The sequence below is a fragment of the Numenius arquata genome, chromosome 19 (assembly GCF_964106895.1).
Source record: "Numenius arquata chromosome 19, bNumArq3.hap1.1, whole genome shotgun sequence".
Classification (NCBI taxonomy): domain Eukaryota; kingdom Metazoa; phylum Chordata; class Aves; order Charadriiformes; family Scolopacidae; genus Numenius; species Numenius arquata.
This window is the reverse complement of record NC_133594.1, coordinates 5,667,937-5,691,900: the sequence shown is the minus strand read 5'-3', so window position 1 is coordinate 5,691,900 and position 23,964 is coordinate 5,667,937. Positions and strand designations below refer to the sequence as shown.

Sequence of the window (23,964 nt, the reverse complement as noted above, 5' to 3'; positions counted from 1 at the left end):
GAAAACAAACAGGCGACAGATGTGAGCTGCGTTGTTTAACGTGGTGCTGGAAGGTGCCTGGTGCCACGGGGATGCGCTCGCTGGGAGAGGCTGCCCCGAGCAGAAGGGGATGCTCAACTGCCGCCTTCTCTGACGCGCAGAGGCACATCTTCCATGGTGGTGACAGGAGCTAATACAATAAAGAATGCCTGCTTTCTAAAACTCCAAATTGGGTCTTAGAGAGTTCCTATGTTGCCGACTTCGGTATCAGAGTGGTCGTTAGTCTCACCCGGCCTTGCCATTTCTGCTTCCTCACTAAAAATTCAAATTAACTGCAAGGCAGCAGGTTGGCTTCGCTGCTGGGAAATCTCTACTGCAGCTCCTTGCCTTTGCACAGCTGAAGCACTCTCAACATGTGAAAAAGGGCTTTGTGCACAGCAAGATGCCAACTTAATGCAGAAATAGGTATTTTAAAATAACATCGCCTGGTCTAAGAGCCTCGCACATGTCTCTGGAGGCACGGGCCTCCTTTCCAGCAGCCCTGAGGAGATCATGTTCCCGGCCGCTGGACCCCAGCGCTGAGGAAGCTCAGCTAGCGGCTCTCCCTAGGCCAGGCACACCCGTTCAGCCCGCAGCCCGAGGGCCGGTCCCCGGGGGAGTGGCGGGGTCCTTCCAGGCCTCGGCCGCCGGGGCCGCCCCCCGCCATTCCCGCCGTTGCCAAGCAACGCGGCGCAGCCGGAAGCCGGCGCGGCACTTCCGGCGCGGCCCGCGCGCGCCTTCCCCTCCCGCCCGCCGCCGCCAAGATGGCGGCGCCCGTGTCGCTGCAGGTGGAGTTCGGGTGAGCGCGGGCGGCGGCGGCGGCGGCGGGGCCTGGGGGCCGCAGCGGGGGCTGGGAACCCGGGCGGAGGGGTAGGGTCGGGCTGGGCCCCTCGGTGAGGCGGCGGCGGCGGCCCTGAGGCGGAGCGGCTGTTGCGCGCGGCCTTTGGGTCCGCTGCAAGCTTGTTTGGGCCCGGGTGCCGCCGCTGTGGCGGGGCTTCGGGTGCAGTCGCCCCCGGGGAACTAGGCCGGGGTATCAGGCAGCGTCAGGGTGACTTCCCGCAGCGCCGCGGCCCCGGCCCCGGCCCCACCGGTGCGGCCCAGGCAGCGCGGGGCTGGGCCCGGGCCGCGCCGCCCTGTCCTGCCCTCCTCCGCCGAGGCGGCGGCGTGGCCTCGCCTACGGCTCTGTGTGAGCGTCTCGTACAAGTCCTTTCCTTTCTCCCCTTTTAATCTTTATTTTTTTTTTTAATTATTAAAATTATTTATAAAAAACCTTACACTCGTTTTTCGGCTTTTTTTCTCTGTGTGTATATGTGTGTGTGTGTGTGTCTGTATATATATGTACATGTGCACTCGCTTTGCTTTGTCTTTCAGTTCTTTCAGTTCAGTGTAAAATAGCCGGGTTCCCGCTTTGTAGCATCTCGGTTTTCAGGTCTTTGTTGCTGTAGGACCTGCATTGCTAATGCTCTGTTGCTGGGAAGTTAAAGTGTTTGCGCTGGAAGTCTGTGCACATTTATGGAAATACTTGTATTATTTTGTTAAAGCCTCCTTTTAGCAGAAGCTAAAAGACTACTATTTATTTGCTTTTTCCCACCCTTTCACAAACACAGAGATGTCATAACCCTTTAAATACCCTTCTCCTTAAGAATCCTTTCCTCAGTCTTTCCCACTTCCAGCTGCAGCAACTCTCCTAATTTTCCCAGAAGAGTGAGATGCATTTTTGCTTCCCTTGGAAATGCATAAATGAGCTCTCTATGTACGAATCGCAGCTGAGTTCCCCACAGCTAGCGCATTACAGAAGGACCTTATCTTGCAATCTACATTTCCCACTGTAACAAAGCGTGACCTTGTTTTCATTACATAAAAAAATGTTTTTCATATAATTGCTGTGACTTGTTCTCTCGCATGAATCTCGGCTCATGTTAATAATCGCTGCTTCAATTTTCAGATAACTATTTTTTGTGAGCTGGTGGAAGAACACCAACAGAGTGCTCTTTAGGAGAGTTGCTGCATATAAGTAACGCTGCCGAGCGTAAAACAAGGGTTCTGTTGTGCTCCTCCATTGCAGAGCCAAGAAAACCTAGTGTGGCATTTTTGGATATTGAATTTAAAGGAACTTAGTAATGTCTGGATGTATCTTTGTTGATATTTAGGTGGGGATTATTTATTTTAAATAGTTCTCTTTATTATGTTGGTTTCCAAGGGATGCGAGGCACCAGTAAGTTTCCAGAAAGTAACTTTGTAAGAAAATTTTTCTAAAGTGATCTACGTTTCAGTTAGAAGAACATTTTGCCACAATTATATGCCCTTTGAAAACGAGTTGGTTTTCAGTTGTGAGTTGATTTTTTTAAGGGTTTCCTCATTGTTAAAACTTGGGCCACCCTGTGCAGTCTAGAGGCAAGAGCTCACACTATCTGCTTCTGTGTCCTGTTTATTATCCGTGTCCCTACTCAACATGATAAAGGTTTATAATCTTCTAAGACTGAATTTGGCCTGTGGTCCCCCAACATCAGGGAAACTAATTTATGTTTGTAAAGTCCAAGGTTTTCACAGTTGTTCTTTTTCCAGAAGAGGGATGTAGGTGAGGTGCTTGCTGAGGCTTGTAAGTTGCAGTTGCAAAAAATGAGCCTAAGGAGATTTTACGAGCCTAAGGAGATTAGGTACCTGGACCCAATTTAAATCCCATTTTCTTCAGGTGTGAGGACCAGCTCCTGTATTTGCCAGCCTCTGCATAGTTTGCTTATGCTTGATGTCTTGTGCTTGCAGAGGCCATCACTTAGTTATCTGAGCCTGGTCCCCCAGTATGTTCTGAATGTCAGAAGAGGGATGTTCATCAGGTTGTTCAGTGGAGGGAGATTGTGCGTTCGTTTATTTATTTTTAATTTAACTTGTCGTCTTCTCCCAGTCAAGTCCCTCCTGAGAGGGAAGGCTAGGTAGTAAGTAGATCAAGAAAGGGTTGCTAGGACTCGAGGACTGCTGGCTCTGCAGCTGACATGCTGTGTGACCTCCTGTGAGTCGTTTCCTCTCTCTGTTTACAAGTGCAAATGGGGAGGGGGAAATATTTATTCCAGAAGGATGCTACGTTTTTTCACGTTTTGTGAAATGCCTTGAGACTTCTGGCTAAAAGGTGTTGGGGACGAGTGATGCTGGCTGTGGCGCGGTGGCTGTAATACTGGTTGAGTTGAAGCGGTGCCGGTAGCTGAAGGGAGAGGGGAGGCGTGAGGCCAGAGGCTGCACGGCGGTTTGTGAGTGTGTTGGGACGGGAGCCGTTTTCCTGTTCTGCTGGGATGATGCCTGGCACCGTGGGGTTCTGGCCCGCGACGGAGCCTCCTGTATGTGTTGGCGATGGGAGATGGCAACTTCCCCTGCGAACTTGTGGTTTGCGAGAGGGGAAAAAAAGACAAAGGGAATCCTGTGCTAAATATAGTCTGTGTCATTTGTTTTCTCTGTTGGGGCATCTGTGTAAATCGCCTCTTTTGTATTGCCATCCTTTTGACAATAAAGCAAAATCTCAGTGGTTCATTGTTTTTATTTCAGAGGTGGTGCAGAACTCTTGTTTGATGGTGTCAAAAAGCATCAGGTGACTTTGCCCTGTCAACCAGAGCCTTGTGAGTATCAGAACCTGTGGATAACTTGAAAGAATGACAGCAAATGAAACAAAGCCGGTTTGTACAGCAGTTTCATAAGTTGGCAACAAGAATCAATGTATTTTAAAAGCGCTTTCAGACATGCTGTGGATAATACAGCTTGGCAGACGATGGTTAGTCCTCAAAGTAAATACCAAGCAGAAAGAGTCTGAGCATCTTTCCTGTTCTCTAAGCACTTGTCAATCGAGTCCTTCCTTAAGACTTTTGCCTCCCTCCTCCTGGATAGTCAACAGTCTCTGTTTCCATCAAGTCTACATTTGTCTTGCTTGATATGTGAAGCCACCAATAACCTCCTCTCTCCCTTGTTTTGCCTTGCCTGTCCTGAGGTTTCCAAGAGGCATATATATATATGTATATGTGTGTGTGCATATACATGTAGTGTATAGATATGTGGGTGTGTATTTAGCACTGTAACATAAATGTATTTTATCTACTCATTGACATTCAAGTATATGTAATCATTTTATATTAACTATGCAGTTGAAAGTGGTAAAGCTAATGCTCGCATGTGATGCTGGACATCCTGCCTATAGTCTTCCCTACAATAAAAAATAGGATGCTGTTAAGATAAAGATATGAGTGTCCCCGCGATAAACAATCATAATCTCTGGTTTGTGATTTGGAATATTGATACTGAGAAGGGCTGTACTAACTCTCTCGTTTCTCCTTATGTGTGCACATACTTCAGTTGCAACGTAATTTTGCCGCAGGTATGTTTTGAATTCTTCCAGCTAGATAGTAATGCTTTATGCTATTTGAGAGTGGGATTATAAACTGAAATAATGCAAAGCATCAGGGAATGTTAACAACTAATATCTCATGAATGGCTAATACCATAATCTATGTGCTGCAAACGTTCAGCCCTGAAATCTTCTTGCTGGGCCTGGAAGTAATTAGAGATTGGTAGAAGCGCTTTTGATGCTTGGACATAAGTATGTGTAATTCAAATATAATAGGAGCAGTGGAATAGTGCGTTATCTTGTGGTTAAGGACAGGGACTCGGGATCCAGAAACATGACCTGATGCTGATTTGCTTTAGGAGTTTAGTCGTGTTGTTTAACTTTCCCCTGTTGCCAGTGAAGTAGTAGTGATACTTTCATGTATCACAAGAGAGTTCAGCATTAAATTCCAGCACTGTTAAAGCACTTAAGATCCTTAAATGGAATATAGTAAAGACGTGCCAAAATACTAATTTAGTTGGTTTATAAACTTGGGGGCTAGAGCATAATTTTCTTCAGTGTTCTGTAAATTTAAAATACCCAGTGATATCTGCTGCATTGATGGTGTTCAAACCGTGATCAAATGCTCAAGAAGAAGGGGTTATTACACAAGATGTTTATTTCTGCCAGGGGAAGGGCAGAGATTAAGAATAATTCTTCTAGCCCAATGGTTGTCAGTGGCCTCATCCATTCCCACTTGAAATTGCTGGGAAGACTTCTACAGACTTTACCAGGAGCTGGATTTATCCTAAAGGATAAATCTTTCCCTGAAGATCTTGCTCAGTCTGGGGGTTCAAACTCATGATCTCCAGTGATTCATTCCAGATTCATTTTAACACAGTATTGCTTCCAGCTTTTCACGCCGCCTTGTTTTTCAGATGCTGCTATCCCTGCAACAAGAGTGGCAGGATGGACAGCGTGCCCACTTGCCAGCCCCCCTGGTTTGCAACCTGCTGTTTTCATGTGCATTAAGTGACAGAGGTTTCAGTTTTGGGGCAGGTTGTGGATTGCAGCGGCTGAGGAGCAGACACTGAATTATGAGGCTTCTCCTATAGTGACATTCAGAGCCAGCAGGGATGGGGTAGACAGACATACAGTTAACATCTGACAGTAAGGGATCACTGGAGACACCCCTCATAATATTTGTGGATGAAAATTATGTTGTAGAAGTGAGGAATCAGTAGAAATGGATCAGAAACGGGTGAATAAGAAATTTGGTAAATTCTTGTAACTTTTTATTATTCCCAATGCCTTGTATTTTCCTCACTCACATTAAGAAAGTTTAATTCACCTACCTCTGGGTAAATAAAGGTATAGGTAGTATGTTCCCTGCTGACCTCGTGCAGCCAGAATTGCAGTGATGAGAGAAAAAAAACAGCTCAGTTCTACTCGGTGCGTACTTCCTGTTGCTTACCTTACCCCGAATGTCCATCATTTAATACTCTGGGGAAAGATCTGTGGTATGAACACTGCTTGAAGACCTGCACTTCTAACCCCATTTTAACTGATTTCATTAGCCGTCAAGCTTATTTTTGGCCATCTTGGCCTCTCTTACCCATTCTTCCTTTCTTTGTAGGTTATTTTTGTCTTTGTCCTCTTTTTTGCGGAGCAGCTGCTTCTCTCTGGGACATTGGACCCAGCTATATTTTAATTTTTTAGGCATTTTTATATATATCCTAGAGGTGAGGGGAGGTGGAAAATTATATGAAGAAAAGTACCTACAAATATTTATGCGAATAAAACAAGCTGTGCTCCGTAGTTGACAAGGGCAGTGTTCTCTGAATGATAATAATGTTGTTTGAACAAATTCTGATGTCATCATCTCCTTTTTCCTGGTAACAGGCACCAGGTGGAAAGTAAGTGGGTTCCAGATCCAGGTAACTTTTTCAAAAAGATTTGATTCTCTCTCCTTTTCTGATGCCTGGAGATGGGCTCCTGGAGGGATTAGGAAAGACAGGAGGAAGGAAGCTGCAAATGGGCCAAGAACAAGCCACGAGGGGTACAGCCGTGTGGTTGGACCTATTTTTATTATCCAAGGGGCTTTTTGTATCCTAATGTCGGTAAAACAGCAGTTCTTTATTTCCAAAGTGGAGCTGTCTTAGCCTGCGTGTTGAAGTTGCTGCCAAGTAGGAACTTAAAAAGGTGTGATCTATCTGTAGAGGCAGAGGGATTTACATAAGCCAGACTTTGTGCAGGACTGTGTAATCTTTTAGAGCGGTGGCGGAAAGAAGAACTCAGGTTAAACAAGAATCTTGTCCCAAATTGCTGGCTATTTTGATGATCCCATTGATAATGCTGTTAAAGGATCTAAAGGCATTACTGCCCCCTTGGCTTATTCTGCATAAAAACAGTGTGTGTGGGAGAAGGCAGCTGGGGGAATAACGATATTTGTCACACGGAGAGAGGATTAAATTGGCAGGGAAATCAACTTTATTTTCAAGCATCTAAGAGGCTATTAGAGACAATGGAGCATAAAAGAGAGAAACCCTAAATTAAAAACTGAAAATGTATTTGGCAGCCTCCTCCTGAAACAAGCCACAGTAATTTAACCAAGTGCTTCAGTAATCAAATAGATCATTGTGTGACTGCTCTGCAAGTGATGCCGGAGCTCCTTCCTCCATCTCGCCGGGACTCACAGTGGTGGGTTTGTCTATGGCCGTGCGAGTTGCGTGGACGCTGCGGGAAGGGTAGGAAGCCACCGGCATTGTTTAACCCCTGTAGTCGGTGCAGTTTTAGCTCAGCAGTGTCGTGCTGATGAAGTGTTTACAAAACCCCTCTGCTGTGCTCCCTACTGGACGTTGTATCCGGAGGTTGGGGCTGTTTGTGAAGTCTCTGGCAGTTGTGCTGCAGGCTGCTCAGCAGCAGGTCCAGGCCTTCCAATTCCAACTTCTCCCGTGGTTTCAGTGATGGAACTTGTGTTTTTGGAGCAGCAGTGATCACTCGGACCTTCTGGGGTAATCAAGAATTCACTGTGTGTTTTGGCACTTACAAGCCTGGAAGGATAAATTTTTAATCAGTGTATTTTGGTAATTGTTTGTGGTTTCCCTTTACCGAAACCCCGGGGAAAAAGCCTGTTGCTAATCAGATTTTTTTTTCAGAGGGAAAATGAAAATAATCTGCCAAGTGCTGCTTATGCTAAATCCCCGTAGAGAAGAGCATGGTCTGCTCCTCGAGAGCTTTGCTTTCCAGGGGCCTTGTTCTGCACAGCATGGAGGACTACTGGGGAGATGGGAACATTCATCTTCTCGGAGAAGAGCCTGGGGATCTCAAGAGATCAGACCTGGGTTAGAGGCAGAGTGGCTTCAGAAATACAGCATGGCATGTGTTCAGAGTTGACTGGGCTGCTGTGCCAAAAACAACGTGTAAAATCAAGAGTGGCAGTTGGCATCGGTTGTCTGTAAGTGCCCCGTGCTATTGCTAGGTAGTGTGTCATGGTTATTAATATGCTGCTATGCTTTTATCACTCGGTTTATTATTCCTAACATTTTAAAACTTACTCCAAAGAAAGAATAAAAATATATTTGATAATGCAGAGACTTATTAGAAGAATGATAAAAAGCCACTGTAGCTCTATGGAATTTCAGGCCATCAAATCTTTTTAGCCACAGCGTATGGTACTTGCAGGTCTCAAGTGACTCTGGGGTTATTCCCCTGCTTGTGCATCTCTCTTAGGAAGGTGATTATAGATTGACTGGCCAGGAAAAGAGGACTTGGTGTGTTACGCAGGGTGGGACCTCAGCCCGGACTAGGTCAGCCCTGGATCCCGACAGCTTTTCCCAGCAATTGGTGTGAGCAGCCACCTTCGTAGCCCCAGGAGCCCGGTGTGGTGCTGCAGGGCTGCCGTCGCCTCGATGGAGTGGTCCCTGCCACATTGGCAGCCCTGGTGTGGGGCTCAGTGGTTCCTCGCATGGCTTTAGGTCCCCGTCCCAGCGAGGCCACGCGTCGCTTCTGCACAAGGAACCGAGTCCTTCAGAGGGAATGGGGAAACAAACACGCGGCATCCGCTCCTGACGCTCTCCCAGGAGGCCGTGGAGCCGTGCTACTGGATCAGCTCATCCCAACTCATTGTGGAAGGAGCTTCCCAGGCACTGAGAAACCATCTCTTGTGTGTGACCAAATCCCTGGGATAACAAAGCCTGGCTGTTCCACCCTCCTTCCCAGCCGCTGTATTGCAGTGCGGACACCTAGCAGGATAACCTTTCTGTGCCAGTCACCCCCTCGCCACCCCCCCCGGCCCCTCTCTCCCCACTCTCTCTTTTCTCTCGGTGGGATTTGCTGTGCTGACAGCGCTGTTCAGAGGGTGGCAGCGGAGCAGGGCTGGGGAGGAGGATCCGGGCCCTTTAAACCGCTTAGCATGCGGTTCACACGGCTCCGGGCCAGCTGTTCCTTTCTCCTCCTGCCCTCACTCGCAGGAGTTGTTTGCTGAGCTCAGAGCTCCTGTGCAAAATTGCTTTTCAAAAGAGCCACTTTCTGCTTAATTAAACAATGAGCCGCCGTCCCTCTGCACATCTGTAAAGCTCCCTCTGCAGCCCCTTTATCCCACAAACTGCTCCATTCTTACCTCCATTCACTTGTAAATCTTACCCCCCCTCTCCTCCACCCTGATCATCTCACTGGCCCTTTCTTTTCCCCTTTCAAGTAAGACTGAGGAGCTTGGAGTATCTGGGGGGGTGGCTGGGTTGGGTGGACAGGAATCGGTTTAATGGTGCTTGCTGTATATGAAAGTCTAATAATAGCAAAGCAGATCTGAGCCCAAAAGTGAGAGGCGAGGACTGGACTCTGCACGATTTCTGTATTTAGAGGAATAAAATCATGTCAGTTCCTGAGCCGAGCTGAGACTCTGACTCATCCAGCAGCCAGAGGGGACACCGGCCACCAGCCAGGCTGGGAGGGGGGGCAAGGAGTTGACTTCAAGGCGCTTTCTGATCCAGCTGGCAGTGCCAGGGAGAGCCCAGCCCAGGGGATTCCCTCCGCCAGGCTGGCTGCGTGCAGGGCAGTGCCAGGCTGCCAGGGAATCCCTCTGCACGCTGGCAGGAGCAGCACCTTCCTCTGTGGTCTGGGGTCTCAATCAGCTCTGAGTAGTCTCTTGTAATAGAGATGAGGTTTCCTTTTTAACCCTTGGTGTGTGCACACACACACACACAAACCCCAGAAGCCAGGAAAATAGGAGAGAGGGGAAATTTCAGTTTGATGGATTTCGGCTAAGCTTTACACCCGCAGTTAGTAATGCATTCTCTGAATTGTCTTCCTGAGCAGCTTAAAAAAATTAACCAGCAACATTCAAGGTTAAGCAGGATAAATGAATGGAAAAGTGATGAGGTGGGATATCTCCTTTATCACTGGGAAGGACAGATTATAGCCAGGGTGACGCAATATCATCTACCATAGATTGATAGGGAGGGATGAAGAAATGGGAGTTTGGTGCATTAGCAGAAGATTCCTGACTGCAAAACTATTAGACCATGGCACAGTCTCCTTGGGGTTTGGTAGCAGGTCTACATTGCTCGAGCGTCCTAAAATCAGAGTGGGGCAAGGCTTGAGGGTCATTTGTTGAGCCTAATTCTGCTCTGGCAGAAGGATAAGATCACAGCATCTGTTAACGAGATGTTATTTTTAATGTCTGCAATTCCCAGTCTGGCACTTCACTGCTGGTGCGATAGTCTTTGAGGCTCTCCAGGTTCCTTCCTTTGACAATTTTGAACGAGAGGCAAGACCCTGGACCAGCACTAGTGATCTGTGATCCTAATTAAAAGAGACAGTTTGGTGCACTGGCGTTTATTTGGGAGCCTGAACCAACAATAGCGTTGGGTGTTATGGAATTAGATGCTCTGACTTTGGAAATGAGTAGGGATTAGGTTTACCCTGAGGATCAGCTTGGAGCTGCTTTTTTGTCATGGGAGCTGATGGATCCGGAGGCTGGCTGCTGGCTAGCAAGGGGGATTGGAGATTCCTTGAACTTGTGTTCTCTTACCAGGGAGTGGAAGATCCCAAGCAGCTCCTCTCCAGTTCATGAGTGTTGTGATTAAAATCTCAGGGCTGAGAATTGCTGGGTGATGACTGGGATCTGAGTCTTCGCTACTAACAGGAGGGCTATGAAAGACTCCTGTGATCCCTTACCCTTGTGTGGACACAAGAAAATGAGAAGAGCATTGCTCTTTTAGCTGAGAAGTGAGAAAAAGATGTCATAACACAATTAAAAATTACAGAAGCCAAGACCTTGACATTCATTTGTAGCAGACAAGAACAGATGAGAGCAACGACTGGGATTCTCTTGTGTCTGGCTGTAGTTACCCCCTAATTTTTTCCATAGTACTTAAATCACTGCCCACTCCAGTGCGTGGCAGGATTGGCTTCTGCGCTTGTCAGAGAAAATGGATTTTGCTCTTGCTGCAAAATTTTGCCTTGCTGCTCACTCTGCATAGTACTGAACCCATTTGCCTGTGACTCCATTTATATCAGCTATTCCAGGTCTTCTTCTGCAGTTTATGGCACACCATCATCTGCTTCAGCGATTGATTTGCATATCAGATGGGAGCCTGAAGGATCCCTTAGCTTCCAAGCTCTTTTAGAGAGCAGATTCCTGGAGGGCCGTCAGATTCAGCAGCAGAGAGAAGGCGTGCACCTGGAGGGGCAGCAGGTATCGGGAGCTGGTTTGTCTATTTTAAAAACAAGCTGCTTAAAGCAGGGAAAGGGGCATACAAATTGTCTTTCCATACATTTCCATGCAGGCAGGGGGAATAATGGCAGAGGAGCGGCAGGGAAGGGGCTTTGTCATGGTTACAGGCCGGTGGCTGAGAATGTGGGTGGAGCGGCGCTCGTCCAGAGTTAGTGACCTCAGCAAATTGGAGCTCAGCCATGGTCACTATGATAAATGATCTTATTCTGGGTCAAAGAAATGGTACCCCACAGGGAGGTATCCGCAAGGCGGCCCGGGAAAGCGCTGTGCTCTTGCAGCACTGACCCCTTAGTGACCAGTGCTGCATATATCTTATTTATTATGGACCAGAAGGGAATTTTCCATGGTTTGGCCTTTATAGGGTTCCCCTATTTCCCTGAAATAAGCTCCCAGTTCTGCAGCCAAGGCAAGAATATGGGTGTAATTACACCCTCTGTGTGCCCTTTGCAGCACTGTCTGCTTTGTGTGGGTTTGTATGTGGATTTTAAGGCAGGGGACACGGAGGTCTCCGGTCATTGCACTTGTGTGTGAATCTGCCAGCGACCTGTGCAGCTCTCTAGCAGCCGAGAGCTGCATGTCCGTGTCAACTGGTAATACGGTTGTGCAAAATCCTTCTGCGTTTCTGCATGTTTATCCATTCAGTGTGAGATCCTTCGAGTCCAACACCCAGCTTGGTGTTACTTACTGGAGGCACCTGGTTTCCCTCTGCACACAGCAAGTGTCCTCTTTGCTGAGTTATCGCTGCTGAATCTGTCAGGTCCGGGAGGTTTTATTGAGCTGGGAAAGATCTATGAATTTTAGCCCTAGTTTTGAGGGTGCAAATGAACCCGGGCTCTTGTTCCAGGCAGTGCTAAAATGGAGTCTGAGATGCATTTCTCTTGCAGAGGAAACTCAGCAGATTCTTCATCAAGGAACAGTTGGAGTAATGCAGAAGATCAGGCCTTGGAGGATACGCAAGAGGACCGAGCAGACTGTGCAGCTCTGTCTGCTACAACCAGGAGCGTTTATGATGCAGCTGGGCTGAAAATGAGCCGACGCTGTTGGGTTTTTGTATGCACGCTCGCTGCAGTTTCTGCATCCTGTCCGCTTGCGTGACAAGCCAATGACTGTGTCACTGCGAACACGCACTTCGTTTTCCTGAGCTGTGTGTTTCGCTGGGTGATTTGTTTTATGTATGTATTGTGGATTTGAGCTCCCATCTGTGCACTTGAACTAAGCAGTTTTCTCAAACGTTTGTCGGTTTTTCTTTTTTTAATTAACTTTAGATTATTTTTCCTGAGAATTTGGAGAGGTTTGATGTACTGTTAGCACAGGCAACAGAAGCCGTCTCTGTATACAAATGAGACAGGGATTTCCTACCATGTGCTTCAGTCCCTCCTTTGCAGTTTGAGAATATTTCAGCTTCCTTGGCCAGTTCATTTTTGCTTCTCTGCTGATGCTGCCAATGGCGAAGGACAGTTAACCATAATTAGAGTGGATTTTTTGGGGTGGATATTTACTTGCTTTGAATGAAATGGAGTAGGCTACCAAAAGGATTTCATTGAGACTGTGCAGCAATGATAAAAATATATCGTTACTGGGATGGGCTGGACTTGAGTTGGTGATGTGGGAGGGAAACGCTGTATCGTCTCAGCTCTCACCTGAACCTCACTCCTGGGCCAGAATGCATGGTTGCTTTTGCAGCCAAATGGCAGCACGTGTAGTACAACTGTGCTCCTGCAAATAGCAAGTGCCTCTGCTCTCTGGTGGGACCCAGCTTCAGCACCAACACGAGTGTAAAATTGCTGTGTTCTGGTGCTGGTTTAACTTGTCAGCAGATGTGGTGCCTGACCAGGCTGAGATTTTTTTCCTTCCTTGTATGTCATTTGTAGAGGACCTGCTGTTGGCAAAGCAAATCCTCAGCCCAGGGAGCTGGAAACCTGTTAGACCCGTGGCATAATATCAGAAAGAAAATGTCTTAGGAACACTATGTAAGTCAACTGTAAGAGATAAGCAGTTGTGCTATAATTTACCTCTTATTATTTCCATCATGATAACATACAGAGTCCTGAGCTGTTGATCAAGACTGGTTTTTGAAGCGCTGAGCTGCAAGATGGCTTCTCCCCAGACCACTTGCGATGGAAGTAATCTCGTTCCTTTTCAATATCTTACTTGTGGGAGATGGTTTTGGTGTGGCTCTGGTCATTTTTCATCCTTTATAATTGATTTGTTCTAGTAACATTGGTGTACCGAATGTAGAGACATGAAGGTGGGGGAAAAAATTCAATGCTGAGAAAGCAGCCAAAAGTATTATGTCTTCAGGTTGCCTGCGGAGAAGGGGGTCTTAATTTTCATTTCCGTTTAGAGCGGGGAAGCTCCAGGCATGCACAGGGATATTGGGTATTTTTCCTACTGTGTAAATTCTTCAGTCTGTGTGTACGTGACTTCTGGGGAGGAGTAAATGAATGTAGGCTCAGGTGGGGCTGGAAATAACATTTATTATGGAAGGAGTAGGGGTGAGGGAGTCTTCCAGCTCAGCCTGGAATAAATCAGTCCTCTCGCCCCTTCGTCCAGGCTGCTTCGAGGTGGCTGTCTTTTATCCAGCTGGTGCAGCGTGTTTCTGTTTAAATGATCTCTCCTGAAAGGTCCCAGAGGAAAGGGCTGCTTATTCCACGCAAGGAGAATGGTATATGGCACAGCTCATTGTTGTGTGCCCTGCCGCAAGTGCATAAATATGAAACAGCTCGCGGGCGTTGCTGCGATGGGGCTGGTGTCCCCTTTCTCCCCCCCCCCCCCCCTTCCTGGAGGCTCCTCTCCATCTTTCTTCCTCTCTGGCTTTCATTTCTTGGCGATGGAGAGTAGGAGTCGTTTGGGTGTGAGATCCTGAGGGCTTTATGTTGCAGCAGCATTTTTCAGGGAAAGGCGAATATACTTAACTCTTGTTCTGGTGGATGACCGACTGGCGTGGTATATACATATATGTATACATATATATATATATGTACAACTTCTGAGTCGCGCTTACCATTCCCAGTGCACGTTGCTAGGAAAGTGGCAGAAAATGGTCTATTTTGTGCTCTTAACTACCTATCATTACAAGGGAGTCACGGGTCGGCCCCAGGCGGGTGATCCAGCTCACCACCGGGCAGTTTTAAGGCATGAAGCAGCTCTTTCTGCCCTGATCAGAGCACGGGATCAGCAATACCTGTGGTGCTCCGGGCAGCCCCGCGGTGGGACCGGTGTGCCAGGGGGAGAATGCTGTGATCTGCAGGCACCGATGCCCTGGGAAATGGTGGAGGGGGAGGAATAGAGGGAATCTCAGAGCATCCCCTTCCCCCTTTCCCTGAGAAAAGAGGCCCCCATCTGCTGCAAATGGACATGTCCCCATCCCCTAGTTGATGTACACCCGCCTGCACCAGGGCTGTTCATCCTTGGCATGACAGAAGTGATGGGGGGTAATGTTATTTGGAAGAACCCCAGCTCTGCTTTGGGAAGTGTCTACAATACCATAAAATCCCGAGGTAAGGCAGGGACTGAGAGCGTTTATTTTTCCTGGTCGTGAAGCAAACGCACGGGGAACTGTACAGAGAGTTTATTTTTGCTCACAGCGGTGCGTGCGGAAAGGTTCCCTGTGACTACGGCGAGGTTACCACACGTGAGGAAGATGTAGAAACCCAACCTGCTGTCCCTGCTCATCCTGTGAGCGGGGCTCCAGCCCTCACTGGTGGATCTGTGCCTTCAGAAAGCTTCCTCACGCCTTGAAAACAAACAAAACTCTTTGGGGGCTTTCAAAGGGCTGTTTAAAGGAGCCCCGGGAGAATAACTGATTGTGGATTCAGAATGATGAAGTGGTTTGTGGAACGGTGAAATATAGAGGCAAATGCAGGAGAACTCCACATTGCAATTTGTCAGCTTCTCTAAACCCTGTAACGGATTATTCCCCCCCTCTGTTGCTCCTCACCTCTCCAATAGGAAATTAACTGATGCTATCACTAAAGAAATTGTTTTTGCCTCACAAAGTAAAATTGATACTATAAAAACCCGCCAGCAGTGTCTCCTCCTCCTTTTACATGAAGACAAATCCTTCCTGTCACCTACTGAAATGGAAAGATAAAGGCTGAGCTTTAATAAAGAAGCCATAAGCACGAAGTGTAGAGGGAGGGAGCAGGCACGGCACGGGGAACCCACCGCGGCAGCAGGTGTAATGCTGAGGGATATCACAAGTGTCCGAAATACAGCTACTGGGACCGGTGCCTGCCTGCGTGTTTAATGTACACCCTCGCACCCCAGAACTCGTGTCTTCAGGAGTTCGCGCTGGTTTTGGTACCGATGGTGTCTGCCTTTACCCCTTTCAGGTTCTTGGGCTTGCTTATTTGGACTTTTAAAATCTGATTAAACACAGAGCTAAACATCAATTTGTTAGGTGATAGTGGAATGCATGGGATATGGGATGTGTTGAAGAAATCTTTACAGCAGCAGTCTCCCGCTGGGTTGCTGCTCCAGCATGAACTGCATTCATTTTTTGTGGGATGTGTTCTCAGGGGGAAACCTCTTCTGCCAAACTGTGGGGTTCGGGGCAGAGCCCTGAGCTCCCTGGATGCTGTATGGGACAGTCCTGTTAGGAGGTTTCTTTGACTGGAGGTTTGCAGCCATCCCCATCCGTCCTGCGTGTTCCCCATCATCTCTTTTGTGGATAAACAATCACTTTGTTCTGGCATCAGCCAGGAGCCGTCAGCTTGTGTGTAAACTGCTGTCCTTTCTCCTTTCAGGGGATATCAGAAACCTGCTAAAGTGGATCAAACAGAATCTGTTGAAAGAACGACCAGAATTATTTATGCAAGGGGAATCCGTGTAAGTACAGCTGTTACGAATCCTCCTTGGGATTCTCCGTTCATCCCCACGGTTTGGAATACGTTTTTCCTGTTGGTTGCAAGAAACAAGTTAACGACCGTGAAAACATGGGATTTTCTAAACTGATAGCGGGAGGTGTCCCACACTACACCTCACCCTGTTCCATGAGAGTGTCTTTTCCAGCCCTCACCCCAAATCTTTAAATCTTAAATGTGAAGCAGGGCCACGTATACTGTCTCTCCATTGTAACCTGGAGCAGCGTAGCGCATGTATCCTCAATTCCAGGAGTTTTAGCAGGTCTCTCCGTTCCCTGCTGACATCGCTGGGACTGAAGCAGTCACTCAGAGAAATGCCAACAAATATTTCTTCTGGGAAATGTATTTTTATTGTCAAAATGGGGCCAGCCTCGTGGAGGGGAAAAAAAAAAAAGCCAAGAGAAATGGAGCAGAGTGAGCTGTGCAAGCCATCCCTGACTGCGGGGTGGCGCTGGGGGTGTTTAACATTCGTCACGGATCTTTGTGAGCTGAAGCGTGTGCCAGGTCCCCTGGTAACGGGAGAGACAATTGCAGGACACTGAAGATCAAAGAGGGGGAATCCCTGTGCCTGTAATCAGGGGCACGGAGTGGATCCCGGGTGTTTAGTGCCTTTGGTAGGGGCAGCGGAATAGCTTTCCCTGCCTTCACATCGAGCTCTCTGCGCTCGACTGTAATGCGTGGGTTTTAATTACCTGGCTTTTCTACATCGTACGGAAATGTAGTCATCTCGGAGCATCCTCAGGAATGGTACATTTTGATTCAAATGAGCTCTGGGATTGCTCCTGCCTCCCCTTTATTTGATCTAGAAAGGGCACAGACTGTACCTGTTTCCACCTCCGTGCTAGGATTCCTTTTTCTCTTTGGCTTTATAGGCAGTCAGCTTGTGATCTGTGCTGCAACGTCCCTTGTTTTTAACTATTTGTGAAGCTCTTTAGCAGCCTTGTATCCTAATTATTTTTCTCTGTTCTGCAGGAGGCCAGGAATTTTGGTGCTCATCAACGATGCAGACTGGGAGCTAATGGTTTGTACTCCTTCAGTTTGACTTTCTTTGTTGAAAATACTGCTCTGTCTGTTCTGTGGTCTCTCTCAGAGAAGCTATTTCCGATTCTTGCCCTGAGCAAAGCATCTCATATTCGAGGGAGAAGGGGCAGGCTGGGATCTCTCTCTCCCTGTATGGTACCGTGGCTGTTGGGAAGCCCAGAGCCTTTCTCTAACCTGCTGAGTCTCATCAGCCAGTGACTGAAGAGAGATCACCCGTATTCCCTTGCCTCTGGCTGTGGGATTCTCACCTCCGGCTGCTGGCAGGTCTGCCCCACGTGTGGGGAACAGCTCCGGGGGTACCAGGCAGCTTCACAGCCCCGGGCAGCCCCCCTTGGCTGGAGTAAGGTGGTTGCCGTAGCAGGCGAAGGCAGCCCTGGGGAGATTTCTGCCCAAGCAGGCAACTGGTAGAAATATCTTTCCTTTTTAGCCCAGTGTTGTGCTCAGACAACAAACAGCCCGTAACTATTTTCCTGCCTCAGGCAACCACCTGTTGTGGCAAAACCCTGGTGCAGAAAGTGGTGTGGGATAACGAACGTCAGCTCCTTGTCTGATCCCTCACCTTTGCTTCCCTTAGGAAGAAAGCATCAGTCTGTCCCCTTCTGCTCTCCCTAACACTCACCATCTTTTTATGAGCTGTTTTCTCTTTGCATCTAGTATTTGGAAATGACATTTAAACCGTTTTTCATTTTTTTTCTTGGCCTGCAGGGTGAGCTGGACTATAAACTCCAGGACCAGGATAATGTGCTTTTCATCTCGACATTGCATGGCGGGTGAACTCCTGGAAAAACAAGAGGATGTAAATCCAAACCCCTGGGCAAAAAAACCCAAACAAAAACCTAAACCCACCCACACGTCTCTTGAACTGCCTGTGCCCGGTCTCTGCATCTTCCCACCGCGTTCACTTGTTACTAGACTTCCAAATAAAGCCCCGCCAGCACGCGGCCTGCTGTCTGCCACAACAGCATCCATCTTTTGGTCCTCATTTCACCTCTCCTGACTGCACTTCCAGGTACCCTAACGAGCAGAGAGCACCTGCGGCATGTGGGACTTTGTTTTTCTGTGACGGGAGGAAGAGGGGTGCTGAACCTTGAGTAGGACGGTGTGTCTTTGCAGGCAACGAGGTGTTCTGGGGGAGCTGTGCTTGCTTTGGGGCAAGGCTGGGGGGCCTCTGCGTTGGTGCTGGGAACTGGGGTTCTTTTCACACAATACTTAGTGTTGGTACAGTCCATGCACCAGCCATGGGGACGATGAGGGAAGGGTGAGATATGAAGTACAAGAAACGAAAGGTGACTTTACTAGTTTTTCTCTGAGGTGACAGACATTACAGCTTCAGAGCCCTCTGTAGCAGCTTTCCACTTGTCATGATGTTTATTTGTAGGAAGTAGGAAAGGAAATAGGCTTTTTTGGTTTGATTTTTCTGATGCCTTGTGGCCTCTCTCATACCTGAGCTGAGGCAGGGTGAAGTACTAGCCCACGGACAATGTCAATTTATAACCATTTGGTTGGAGGGGAAACAAACCCGTGCCCGGCCTGAGACAGCACGGAGTGATAAGGGCAGCAAATTACCTTTCTGTCAGCGTGATGGACAGAATTGATCAGCCTGCCTTGCGTTCCGTGCGGGTGGGGAGCTGCCTTGCTGCAGCCTGGCTGGGGAAGGGCTGGGGCTGAAGATGCAGGGTTACAGCGCGGAGACCCGAGGAAAGAAAGTCAGTGGCTTTAACCCTTTCCATCAGTGGGAGTGAGGGAGGCTTCTTACTGCGCACCCTGAGGAAGTCCTGTGAGCGCAGCGGAAGTGGGTGTGCACGGCTCTGCCAGGGCATGGATGCTCTTCGCTTTCCAGAAGTTTCCTCGGACAGACGGACTGGCCCGCCTGCCAGCCGGGAGGCAACAGGGAGAGCAGAGGGAAGGGGTCAGAGAGGATAGCGTTGGCACGTGCTGCGCGAGCTTCCAGGAGCGTCCGACCGGGATTGTCCTTCCTGCGCTCCCCCCTGCCCTGCTCACCTGCATTCTGGCACAGCTCCGGCAGCACCCGGTGGTCCCCGGCAGCAGCACTCCTGCCCCAGCAGCAGCTCTCCTGGGGCAGGGGGCTCGCCGGTGCCGTGAGCCCAATCGGTACAATCTCAGAGCTGGTCTGCACCACGTACTGCTCGCCCTGTCCTCGGTCTCCGGGAGCTGCCCAGGAGTAGCTGGGGGGCGGTGAGCAGTGCAGTGCACCAGCCCCTGCTCGGGCAGCCTGGCCTGACCCCCCCCCGGTGCTCCGGAGCAGGAGCCTTTCCCGTCCTGCGCCTGACGGAGGAGTTTCTCTGTCTGACGTGGAGGGAATGCCAAAGAGCAGTTCCCCCGTCTGACTCCGGTGACTCCTCTCTTACGTTTGCCCTGCCACAACCTGTGTAACTGAAAGCGCCCCCGAACTGCGATGCTGCTGTGTCTGAGAAACCCTAATTTCAAGCCCACTGTTGGTAACGAACCGATATTCAGCTTTTTCCAAATCCAGCCGCAGCCACTCGAGTCCAGCTTGTGCCGTTTGTAAGTGACACGGACGGGCCAAAGGCTCTTCTCTGTCCTGAGTTCAGGGCCGGGGAACGGAGCGGGGGGTTTCCAGGTGTCGGTAGGAGCTGGCTGAAAAACAAGGAACCTGTGGGGTGTGCAGCTCGGAACGGGCTTAAACCCAAGTGGGAAAAGGCAGGTTCGTCTTCAGCGCTGCTGCCGGCCCGGCCTCTACACCCTACGCTGCTTTTTTGCCTTAGGCTGGGCTTGTCTGTTCTTATCCCCCCCCCCCGCCCCCCCCCAAGCTGTTTGCTCCCGATAGGATGAGTTCCTTCCCTGGGAGGTGTTATCCCCCTCGCCAGCGCAGGTAGACCCAGATGGGTTAGCTCCTGCTGTAGTAAAAGCTGCCAATCATTGCTAAAAAAAAAAAAAAAAAAAAGCTGGAAATGGGAAGATGGGAAGCTGAGGGAAGCCAGGGGAGGGGAGAAGAGGGGTACAGCAAAATCCTGTAACAAAAAAAAAAAAAAAAAAAAGAAAAAAAAAAAGTAGTTTCTGCAATAAAAGCCTTTTAAAACATTCTCTGCCTCCAGCTTTGTCCTAGATAGGCTCTTGGTGAAATTTTGCTCGGATCTTGTAATGCTTCCCTCCTCCTCCTGGGTTTCCTTGGCAGCCCCGGCCGAGTCCCTTGGCTTGTGGAGTCATAAAGCCTCTCTGTTAAAAGCCTCCTCCCGGCCCCGCTTTCCAGGGGCTGCTCCGAGCCCCGCCGCCCATCCCGACCCCGGGCCCGGGCCGCTCTCCGCCGAGCCCGCCCGGTGCCCGAGCGGCGGGGACGGTTCCCGGCTCGGCGGAGAACCCAGCGCGGCCGGAGCGGCCTCGGTGTGCCCGGGGTGAGCCGGGGGGCTGCGGCGGGAGGAAGAGGAGGGTATCCCGGCCGGCGGGGACCCTCGGCCCCCGGTATGGAGCGGTCCCCGCCGCACCCCAAGGCCGGGCGCGCTCCGAAATAGAATAAATGAAATTAAAACGCAATTTATAAAAAAATAAAAAATAAAAAATCAATAGCAGAAGGATAACCCGGGATGGAGCCGCAGGGCCGGGGCTCCCGCCCGCCGTGCTCGGATCCGTCCCCGGCGAAGCACCGGAGCCCCCGGTTCGGCCCCTCCGTCCCTGCCCGGCCCGGTGAGGACCCGGCCGGTATTTGACGCATTAGGACCGAAACCCCCGGCAGCGCCGAACGGTGCGGAGCCGCCGCCGGTGTTTTATTTAGTTTCCTTGAAATCCTGGCCAAAGCTTCCCCGGGCTGCAGCCGGGAGCGGTTCCCGGTTACCTTGCCGTACCCCCGGGCCCGGGGGAAGCTCCGTCCTTCTTCCTCCGCCCCAAAGCACCTTCCTGCAGCCCAGCCGGTGGAGTTGAAATCTCTGCTACAGATGTCCAGACACAATTCTTGGTTCGTACGGCTCCATCGCACAAGAATTGCGTTTGGACAATCAGGAGCGGAGATTCCCGTCCCAGGGCTCAACGGGATCTTCCAAGGGGAATCCGGCTGGAGCCTGGAAAAGAAGGGACACACGGGCACCGAGCCGGCTGCCCGCCGCCGCCCCGCTCCCCGTTCCCCGTTTCCCGGCCCTACCGAGCCGTTTCTCCGGCCCCAACAAGTTTCCAGCGCAGCCGCGGCGCTTCGCATCCCGGTTTCGATTTAATGCCACCGCGAGGGGTTTAATTTTATCAACTCGTTTCTTACCCCTCCGAAAAAAAAAAAAATATATATATATATATATTAAAAATAAAATTCAGCCCTTATTAAAAAAAAAAAAAAAGAGAGAAAGAAAAAAAAGAGAGAAAAAAAAAATTTAAACCAACATCAAGGGAAAAAAAAAAAAAAAAGAAGAAGGAGAAAAAAAAAAAAGCCAGAAAACGAAAACCAGCGATTCATCCCCGCCGGAGCAGCCCCGGTGGAGCGGGGGTTCGATGCGCCGGGGCCGGTGCCGCCGGCGGGGCTCGGTGCCCGGGCAGCCCCGGAGCTCGGCGGGGGGGATGCCGCGGGGCTGCGGGGACAGACCCCCGGTGCTGCGGCCGCCGCCGCTCCCGCCTCGGAGAATTAACCAATTCCAAGCGGATCGCCCTCAAAATTCGGGCACTTTGAAAAATCGCCGAAATTTATAAATGCCAGCCCGGGGGAAAAATATTAATAATAATAATAATTTAAAAAAAAAAAAAAAAAAGGAAAAAGAGGAACAATCCAGGCTTCTCCCCCAGCCCCTTCTCACCGACCGGCTCCCACGAAGTTGGGAACAAATCCCCCCTCTCCAGCCAGGGAAAATCCCGGGCCGCTGCCGGCGCTTCCCCCCGCCGTTGCCGGTGGCCGCGGCGGGGCCGAGCCGGTCCCCCCGGGGGAGGGCCGAGGAGGAGGACGGGCGAGCGGCGGACCCCCGGCTGCCCGAGCCGCCCTCCGCCCCGGCGGGGCTCCGAGTTTCCACGGGGCGCGGAAAAGTGCGTCCCGCGGGGGCGGAGCGGGCGGGCGGCTCCGGGGCTCGGCGGGGCAGAACGGCGGGGCCACCGCTGCACCTGCCCGCCGGTCCCCGGCCCCGCCGAGCCGCCCGGGTTCTGCCCCCCGCTTCCTCCACGCCGTATCCAGCCGGGAGGGTCCCAAATCCACCCGGGAGGGATGCGCACACCGGGGCTCTGCGGGCTGCGCCGGGGCCGGGCAGGGTTTTTAGTTGAACGGCACAACAATAAATGTGTTGCAGAGCCGGCGAGAAAAGAATGGGGATGACCTTCAATTGGTACTGGATTTGAATAACACCACGGGGTGATAAATGCCCATTGTGTTTTAGGAGTAATGAATCTCCACTGTCTCTATAGCACAGAAACAGCAGCTGCAACCTGGAGCCAGCCATCTCTTAAAGACACAGCTCCCAAACCCCAGCCCCCGGGCCCGGCTCGGCCCGGCACGGTCCGCAGCCCCCCGGGCCCGCTGCTCGGGTCCCCGGGGTGCGCCCCCGCCTCCGGCTCCCGCCGCCCGCCACCGGGGACGGCACCGGGGTTGGCACCGCTCGAGGGTGGTGTGTGTGGGGGGGGGGTCCCCCCATCCGAGCCGCCGGGCAGGGCTGGGGTCGGGGTCCCCCCCTCCCTCCCACCCCTCCCCGGTCCCCCTTGGGGACCCCACCGGTCGTGCTGCCGCGGGGGTGACACTGCCAGGGTCCCCCCCATGGGGTATGGGGTCACCTGCACCCCACTCCGCCCCCCCCCCCGTTCCCCCCCCTCCCCCCCCCGGCAGGGAAAGTGCTGGGGCTAAATAATGCTCATTGTTTTCCCCTAATGAATATTACCGACTTGCCAGGCCGGCAGCTGCGGGCTCCGGCCGGGGGAGCGGGGGCATCGCCTGCCTCTCCCCGCCCGGGGACACCCCCCCCCCAGCCCCAACCTGCCGGGGGTCCCCGCAGCCGTGGGGAAGAGCGTGGGGCCGGCCCCTGCCTTCACCCCATCGCTGCCTGCCACGGCGCTGGCTGTCGCTGGGGTCCCTGAGCAGAACCGAGGGGGGACTGGGGTGTGTGTAGGGGCTCTGGGGGTCTCCGGGGGGGGATGGTGGCGGTGTCCTTGCCCCTCCTCCACCTCCCTCCGTGTCCTCACACGGGGTCTGGCCGCTGGGGGAGAGGGGTCGGTTTGTGCTGGGAAAGAAACTCCCACGGCCCTGAGGATGCTCGGAGCAGCCCGGCCCTGCGGAGCTGGGGGGTGACCCCAGTCACTGTCCCCAGCCCGCAGCCGTGTCCCCTGCCTGCAGAGGGGACAGGCCTGGGGCAGGGGACAGCCCAGGGCTGTGGTAAGGCCTGAGCCCTGAGAAGCGACCAGCGGGGCAGGGATCTGCGACCGGAGGCTCCTTCCCAGCCCCAGGAGGTTCCACACACCCACAGAGGCACAAAGGTGTCCCCAGGGCCTGGGGGCAGCCACATCCCCGCAGCCCATGCCCCACGCCATGGCTGAGGACGGGGGGGGATGCCCTGCTATGGCCACGCGCTTCCCTCTGAAGGGCTCCCCTGGCCCCCCCCCCCAGGTCCCTGCCAGCTCCGTCAGCAATAAACCCACTTCCTAGGAGTGTGAAAATCAAAAGAAAGCCGGCATTTAACAAAAAAAAAGAGCATCAGCAACAGCTGAAGGCCTCTGTGCTGGGTCGTAGCCATTGCCCGGGACCGGCCAACTCTTTGGGAAGTGGGAACCATCAGAAGGAAGACCCTGTCACCGCTCCCGGGTGCTCCCGCATTGTTTTAGCCCCGGACCTGCCAGCCTTTTAACTCACTTTAATTCCTAATGTTCCCCCCACCACCACCTTTTTTTTTTTTTTGAAGTCTCTTTCCCAAATCTCGGCTGAGTTAATGAAGTTATGTGATCCTATAAATGTTAATTGTCTAAACTTCTTCTCTTCTCTCTTTTTTTCCTTTTTTTTTTCTTTTTTTTTTTTTTTTATCTCTCTCCTCCTTGCTGCTTTCTGCTCCACTTGTAATAAAGAAAATATCTTGGCT

The 23,964-nt window shown here is 51.0% G+C and overlaps 1 protein-coding gene across 1 annotated transcript; it reads left to right on the top strand.

The window, feature by feature from the left end:
* The first annotated feature begins 782 nt into the window (after positions 1 to 782).
* URM1 (ubiquitin related modifier 1) lies at positions 783 to 17,920 on the top strand. Its single transcript, XM_074161290.1, has 5 exons — positions 783 to 817; positions 3,553 to 3,623; positions 15,806 to 15,887; positions 16,895 to 16,943; positions 17,669 to 17,920. Exons 1-5 carry the CDS (start codon positions 783 to 785, stop codon positions 17,735 to 17,737), a joined length of 306 nt encoding a protein of 101 aa, XP_074017391.1. The 3' UTR covers positions 17,738 to 17,920.
* The last annotated feature ends 6,044 nt before the right edge of the window (positions 17,921 to 23,964 follow it).

What these genes read in the sequence shown, in the direction of transcription:
- URM1 (XM_074161290.1), top strand. Translation starts at nt 783, where the DNA reads ATGGCGGCGCCCGTGTCGCTGCAGGTGGAGTTCGG. An exon ending in TCGCTGCAGGTGGAGTTCGG is followed by an intron (nt 818 to 3,552) that starts GTGAGCGCGGGC and finishes TTTTTATTTCAG; the next exon opens with AGGTGGTGCAGAACTCTTGT. An exon ending in TTTATGCAAGGGGAATCCGT is followed by an intron (nt 15,888 to 16,894) that starts GTAAGTACAGCT and finishes TCTGTTCTGCAG; the next exon opens with GAGGCCAGGAATTTTGGTGC.